We start from the raw sequence: 8022 nt of genomic DNA, 5'->3' as shown, positions 1-8022 counted from the left end.
ACATAATGCAGCAGCAGAAGTTAAGTTTAACTTAATTCAATGAGACATCAAGGGAGAGTATTCCCATTGTGCAGATACGTGACTTAAAGTCTGACTCCAGCTATCTAGTATATAAGGCGAGAATAGTTCATACACCATTTGGATTGAGAAGTGTGTTGCGATTATATGAGAGAAATGATGGTAATGATGGTAACAGTGATGGTCACAGTGATGGTAACAGTGATGGTAACAGTGAGGTAAAAATTATGGTAACAGTGATGGCGACCTGCAAACAGGTTTAAACATGAAAACTTGACGATAACCAGCCTAGTTTGATGAACAAAAATTTTTCAATTAATTAGAGAGAAAATTTGATGGGGGTCTACCAGACCGCCGCGCCAGTAGTAGTGTCTCAGAAAACCGCGCCAGTACTTAAGGGTTAAAGTTGATGCATCTTTCAAGTTTATATACCCACATCCTCCTGTCAGGTGGAAAGCAAAGCATATATAATAGTAGGTAAGTATTAGATTTGATTTAGTATAAGCTTGTTAGAGCTGCAGTTCAGTTGTACATGAGTACTTCTTGTTCAACACTTCGCGTGCTAAACATGTCAATTGATGGGATCTGTTCTCCACTAGTATTCTGCAAGGTACCTCATTTGACAGGTTCAGTTCCCCGCTCACATTTTGCGAGCAACGTCTTTTGACGGTCTGCGTTCTCTAGACTGTTAGAGTGGTCAAACTCGTCAAAATACGTGCTTTTCTTACTTCTGATGTGTTCATTGGTATATGAGTTATCAAATCCACCACTAGAATTCGCTCTATGATGAATTGCATTTTAGTTGTTATGATTTTGCTGAACTCCTGCTCTTGTACTCAATGGAGGTTAGTTCATGCATGAGCCGATAGTCTTGTTGCCATGGATCCAGCTGAAATTTCTGATGTTCTAAACGATTTATTAAGTGATTTGGAAGATGATAATCAGTTTATGGATGATTCTGACAACGACCCAGATTATGTGAATAATCCAAATAACAGTGAAGGTAAGATATAAATTTTCTTCAATCTCTTTCATATTGTTTACTTTAATGCTGTAGGTTATGTTGTTTACATTCAAGTTCTGTGCTAAAAATGAATTTTATATAAAAATTATTATTCAATTCAATATTTTAGGCATGTTTTCTTGTATTTCTTGATTATATCTAAGCTTATCTCATTTAATTTTCTTACAGATTCTGAAGTTGATGAGGGAGAAGAGGAACCAGTCGTGATTGCTAGACCAGGCAATGAAGAGTATGGCGAGTGGACTGATATTGATAAGATACCAGACATTGATGTGTTTTGTGAGGATAGTGGTGTTACTGATGTGAGTGAGCTTGATGAACATAGCACAGTGTTAGATTTTTTCAATTACTTCATAGACAATGATTTGCTATGTAAAATAAAGCATGAAACAAATCTGTATGCACAACAACAGCTTAGGAAGTTGAGGGCAACAAACAAACTGACAGCTAAAAGTCGAATGAATAGTTGGAAAGCTATAAGTTTAGAAGAAATTCAAAATTTTTTAGCTATTTCTTTTCATATGTGCATTGACAAAAAACCTCAACTTGTAGACCATTGGTCCCAGGATCCAGTTGTCTCATGCAACTTTTGTCAAACATCATGACAAGGGATCGATTTCTACTCATTCTTGGAAACATTCATGTGAATGACAACTCAGAGTTTCTTCCAAAAGGCCAACCAGGACATGACCCATTACACAAAGTTCGGCCATTTCTTGAGAGCCTTCAATCACGATTCCAAAATGCTTATCTCCCTGATGAACACATCACTATAGATGAAGGAATGTGCAAATTTCGTGGTAGAGTGCACTTCAAAGTGTACATGCCCATGAAACCTTCTAAGTATGGAATGAAACTATACATTATTTCAGAATCAAATGGTGGCTACATTTGGAATTTTGATATCTACTATGGAGCAGGCAGCAATGTAATTGATCTCACTACAAGATTGTTGGGATCATTAGCAGGAAGTTGATGCACCCTCTATGCAGACCGTTTCTACACTGGGCCAGCCCTAGCAAGAGAGCTGGAAAAACTTGGAACAGGACTTGTGGGAACAACAATATGGAGAAGACAAGGCTCACCACTTGAAATAAAGGACAACAAAAAAATAAAAAAAGGAGAACAAATATTTTGAAGAAGTGGAAATGTCCTTGCTTTGAGATGGAAAGACAAACATGACGTTTACATGATTTCTACAAGACATGCAGCTGAGATGATCACCTATAATGACAGGTTTGGAAATGAAAAAACAAAACCAGCCTGTGTCATTGGATATAATAAACATAAGTTTGGAGTTGATCTTTCAGATCAGAGAATGGCATATGGAGCATATGGGCATAAATCTGTAAAGTGGTGGAAGAAGTTGTTCTTTCATATGTTCTTGATGACTGTTGTCAACTGTTCAATTCTGTTCAACAAATTGAAAAATAATAAAATGAGCACAACACAATCCATGAAATTGTTGTGCTCGGAGCTTGCAGTATGTGATAATGAATCACCACGGCCAAGAATTTCGGGAAATCAACTAAGCCGGCTTGCAACAGGAAAACATTTCATCCAAAAAATCCCTGTACCCCCTGGCAAGAAAAGACGTCAACTTGTATGTAAGGTATGCTCAAAAAAAGGTGCAAGAGAGACAGGAAAAGCCAAAAGGGAGGACTCTTCATATCAATGTTGTGAGTGCAAAGTAGCTCTGTGCAAAGAACCTTGCTTCAAAATTTTCCACACGAAAAAGAATTATAGATCTTAGGTAGCTAGTTAGTTGATTATCCATAAATAGTTGGGCAGTTAGAATAGAAATTTACTTAATGATGAATGAAAGTGTGAAGAACAATAATTGCAGCGATGAAAAATATTCTATTTTGAAAATGTACAGTAAAAAAAGGATAGAATGAAAAAGTTTTTTTCTTGAAAACATGCTTCAAATATGTGGTTATATTCCTTGCTTTATGGAATCAAACGATAATGTGATATACCAACGGAAAGAGAAAGACAAGCTGATTCCAACCATGTAAGTGACATTAATTTATCTTTTATAGTTTATAAGATATCAGTATTCTAAAAGTGCTGAAAACGGCCAGCATTCTATGCATGGGCGGCAGATCCACCACTTAGCATTGCATGCATGGTCATAGCGCTCGGCGCCCAGCACGGTAAGTGTTAATAGAACATAACCTCAAATATGTCTCATTGTTTTAGTTATTCCAAATTCAAAAAGTTGTCCAGGTTATTAATGGGAATAACTTTGGACGAATTTACAGAATTGGCTAATAGCATTAGATTCTCACAATATTGTGTTCAGAATGATAGTAGAGTTAAGGAAAATGATAATAAAGAATTGTCTGATGATAGTAAATGGTCAAATTCGAGTTCGAAGTATTCAATCTTATCTGAAGTTTATGAACTCCTAGATATTGTAATTGAGGAACGTGGGCATTTCCACTATGGATGTAGCAATGATCATCATATAACAACAATCACAGATAGTAATCAATCGTGGGAGGTTATTTTCGATCTGGCTGAGCGAAAATGTATTAGGGAAGGTTGAAGTTAGTGTCTTATTCAGTCTTCCAGTTACAACATGTCTGTGGACAGGTTTGGACGTGTTTCACATGAAAAGTAATGAGATAGATGCTAAGGAATATTCAGAAAATCAGTTAAGTTAGCATAAGAAAACAGTTCTAACCAGATCCGACTTTGATAAGGAAAAGGCGGATTTGATTACATCCAAAGATAGTTTGAAGAAACAATTAGAAGAACTTAAAAGAACAGTTTTGACAATATCAGATTTCAATAAGGAGAAGGCTAGACTAGTGTCATTTGATCATCTCAAATCAAGTTTGGAGATAATTACTGAAGAAGCAAAGATTAGTATTAATAATCTATTAACTAAAGATGAGTATGAAAAAGAAAAAGTTGAATTTGTTAGTTATGATAATCTTAAGACTGGAATTAGGTTATTAGAAGAGAGTATGATGGATTATGTGTACAATAATTCTGAATTCAAACAATATATTCATGATGCAATGTACTGATACACATATTATCTTAATATATAATATGCTATATATATATTAGCATAATATCATATTGCTTCAAGAAAATTTGACTGGGCAGAGCTTGAAGGTCGTGGCTTCACATTAGAACATAGTGTAGAGGATTTTTTTCGAAGAATTAAAATGTCTAAACCAGAGATCCCATTCAATACGGACGATTTTTTAATGCCAGAAGAACATCGATTGAAACATCCAAAAAACATCCATTATATCGAAAAAAAAAAACCATCTGACTAGGATAAAAAGCTGGTTTTAAGCAAAATGATAGATCTGGATGTGGAGGGGGGATCAAACTGATGGATATGGGTGGAGATAAAAGGTTGATGACTTGAAGTGGGCAGAGATAAAAGGTTGATGACTTGAAGTGGGCGGAGATAAAAGGTTGATGACTTGAAGTGGGTGGAGGTAAAAGGTCAATGACCCCTGATGCTGGTCCCCGGGCCCGGGGGGCAAGGCCACGCCACTGTTTGGGTATGCTGTTCCTGTGATATCTTACTACTGGCATGGGAAAATAAGACTTGCAAATAAGTTATTGAATTTACTATCAGGATCTATTCAGACGTATGACGTGGCCCCAGTCTTGTCAATCAAATCAGCTTCTTCTTCAAGCAATGACTGTTCATTTGTTGGTGTTGAGAGTTGTAATAATTTGTCAGGTTTGATCACAGGTGGAGTTTGTGAGATGAGATTGAATTCAAATCCAGTCTTACAGATACCAGTCATTACGAAGCCCAGGTCTTTTCTAGAAGAAGCAAAGCACATAGAAATCCATGTATAGAGTATATTGTTGACTCAGGTAATCAAGTTAAATATAATAATGATCAGAATTACGACAATTTTAATACTATTATTTTCCATTGGAACGTTCAAAGCATCAGAAATAAGCTTGACTCTGTTGAATATCAACTTAAAGACTTGAATGTGGACATTGCTTGTATAGTTGAAACATGGTTGGAGTCAGAGGAGGTTGACTTGTATGGAATTAATGATTTTTCAATTGGGAATGCTTATTGTAGGGTCACCAGGAAACATGGGGGGTGCCTGATCTACGTGAAAAATGGACTAGATTTTGAAAGGCTTGAAAGCATAAATCAGATGTCAATATAGATGGTTTTAGAGGCGACAGCTATCCATTTAGTGCATTCAAATACAATAGTTTTAGCTTTATATAGACCAAACTCTGAAAACAATGATTTTAACATATCCCTGGATAGACTAAGTTGTATATTGGAACATGTCTTGAAATATGCCAATAACATAATTTTATGTGCTGATTTTAATTATGATATTATAAGCAATGACAATAATATTGAGGAATTGAAGGACTTATTTGTTTCTTTTGGATTGATGATGAGTTATAACAATATTACCAGACCTAATTCATCTAATGGGGGAACCTGTATTGACAATATCTTCACTACCATCAGTGAAGGTTCTTTTACATGTGGGGTTGAAAAGACATGGTACTCAGATCATTGGGCTCTCACATTTGAAACAAGATTATTTTCAAAACATTCAGGAAGATCTTGCACAGAAACCAAAACTATTCGACACATCAACAGTGACAGTATTATACATTTTCAAAATTTGCTACATAAAATAAATTGGACGGACCTATATAGAGATGGCAATCTAGAACTAGAAATTTCCTTTTTCCTGAGTACACTCAAGAATATTGTGGATTTCACATTTCCATTGAAGACTGTAAAATTAAAGACAACAGCTCCTAAGTCAGGCAAAATCTACAGTGTTAAATTAATGAATATCAAGAATATGTGTTATCTGCTCTATGATGTTTATCTTAATACTGGTGATAATGAAATAAAGATTCTGTATAAAATTAGAAAAAAGGAATTCAAAGACATGTTAGTGACTCTAAGGAAGACACAAATGACAAAAAAATTATTGAATCCAAAAACAAGAGCAGGGCAATTTGGGGTATAATAGAAAAAACTGAGTAAATCCAAGTCAATGATTAAAAAAGGCTCACTAAACTCAAATCAGTTCAACAAATTCTTTACAGAAAACATAGATAAAATTGTAGCTGAAATTGAAAGTGAAAGTTGCAGTCATAGTGCAATGGACTTTTTGAGAGCTGGTTACTGTGCGCCCACGTCCAGATTTGAATTTGAATTAGTTGAAACAGATAACATAATTAATATACTCAAGAAAATGAAGAGGAGTAATAGTGCAGACGTCTATGACATTAGTCCTAGGATGCTTAAACTCAGTTTTGATTATATTATAGATCCTCTTACACACTTAGTTATTAGTTCAATCCTTGAAGGTGTTTTTCCACAAAGCTTGAAGATGAACAAAGTTCTGCCCATATATAAAAAAGGCTGTAGATCAGATTATAATAACTTTAGACCTATTAACATATAACCACTACTGTTTCAAAAGAACTTGAAAAGGCTCTAAGTGATCAAATTGTGGATTACTTCGAAAGAAACAATCTTTCCAACAATTCTCAGTTTGGATATAGGACTGGGAGAAATACGGTTAGAGCTGCAATTGATCTATACAGGGATTGTCTGAATTCTTTGGAAAACAAGAAATTTACTCAGACTAAATTGTTTGACCTGTCAAAAGCATTTGACACTGTATCACACAATTTGTTGCTAGATAAGCTCGCATTTTATGGCTTTCAAGAAAGATCTTTGAGACTGGTAGAATCTTATTTGGGGGATCGATTCCAGAAGGTTGTTTTTGAGGAATCTGAGTCACAGTATCTACCTGTCTCCCATGGCGTGCCTCAGGGTTCTATTTCAGGGCCTATTTTGTTCATCGTCTATATGAATGATCTACCAACAATTGTAAACCCTCCAGCCAAAAGCTATTTGTTTGCGGATGATCTGTGTGTTTTTCTGAGCTTTCCCACAGTAGTTTCATTGAGTCAAGCTTTCCAGGACTTGGCTGATTCGATCGAGAGCTGGTGTAATTCAAATTTATTATGTGTAAACTCTGATAAAGTTCAAAACTTGACTATCAGTTATAATAGAAGACTGACTATGAATGAGGAGAAAGAGGCAAAGTTTCTGGGCTTCACACTTGACATTTGCCTTAGTTGGTCCCAGCATATTGACATTGTTGCTAGCAAGCTGAATAAGGGAGTCTTCTTAATTAGAAAATTGAGGTCATATGTCAGTTTGGATGTTTTAAAGGTGATCTATTATGCTCACATCAATTCTCATCTGTCATATGGCACCATACTTTGGGGTTCCAGAGCTTACAGTGGTAGACTTTTTAGAATACAGAGAAAGGCTATCAGACTGATTTGTGGGCTTTCTAAGCGAGCACAGTGTGATGAGCATTTTAAAATTCTGGGAATATTGACTCTACCTTCAATATTTGTTCAACAGAGCCTTATTTATGTTAAGGAGAATTTGGAGAAGTTTGTGGAGCAGGGGGTAGTTCATAGCCATAACACTAGAAATAGGGGTAATTTGACTACTTATCGGTACACAACCTATCGGTTGACTACCTATTCTAGTACACAAAAAACATTTCTATTTTTATCAATAAAATTGTTTAATTCACTTCCTGAAGATTTTAGAAATATGGAGAATGGAACTTTTAAAATTCATATGAAACGTTTCTTAGCAGCTAACCCTTTAAACAAGATTGAAGATTTTTATACATTAGCTAGGAATATTCGGTTATAAGTTGAAAATCAGGTGACATATTATCATAGGGTACTGATAGTGTAACTTACTGATGTAAAATATTTTTATTTTGTATCATGTTGTATATATTTGACACTTGTATTGTATTTGATGACCTCAAATATTGCTGCAATAAAGATTCTATTCTATTCTATTCTATTCTATTCTCAACTGCTGTGCTCATGCTCAGAGTTTAGTGGTGTCTCTGAATAGATAAGAAAAATGGTGGTTGGTTTGAATAGATAAAATGATATAA

General features: G+C 35.2%; 1 protein-coding gene across 1 annotated transcript; it reads left to right on the top strand.

Moving 5' to 3' along the window:
- Nucleotides 1–808: 808 nt before the first annotated feature.
- Nucleotides 809–1647, top strand: LOC120351053. The gene is made up of 2 exons (XM_039426997.1): nt 809–1021; nt 1211–1647. The coding sequence occupies exons 1-2, from the start codon at nt 898–900 to the stop codon at nt 1645–1647; spliced, it is 561 nt and encodes a 186-aa protein (XP_039282931.1). The 5' UTR covers nt 809–897.
- The last annotated feature ends 6375 nt before the right edge of the window (nt 1648–8022 follow it).

The sequence above is a fragment of the Nilaparvata lugens genome, chromosome 4 (genome assembly GCF_014356525.2).
Source record: "Nilaparvata lugens isolate BPH chromosome 4, ASM1435652v1, whole genome shotgun sequence".
Lineage (NCBI taxonomy): Eukaryota > Metazoa > Arthropoda > Insecta > Hemiptera > Delphacidae > Nilaparvata > Nilaparvata lugens.
The sequence above is the reverse complement of the archived record's forward strand: the minus strand, read 5'-3'. Positions and strand labels throughout refer to the sequence as shown.

Coding starts and splice junctions, on each gene's coding strand:
- LOC120351053 (XM_039426997.1), top strand. CDS start 898: ATGGATCCAGCTGAAATTTCTGATGTTCTAAACGATTTATTAAGTGAT. Junction 1,022..1,210: donor TAATCCAAATAACAGTGAAG/GTAAGATATAAA, acceptor ATTTTCTTACAG/ATTCTGAAGTTGATGAGGGA.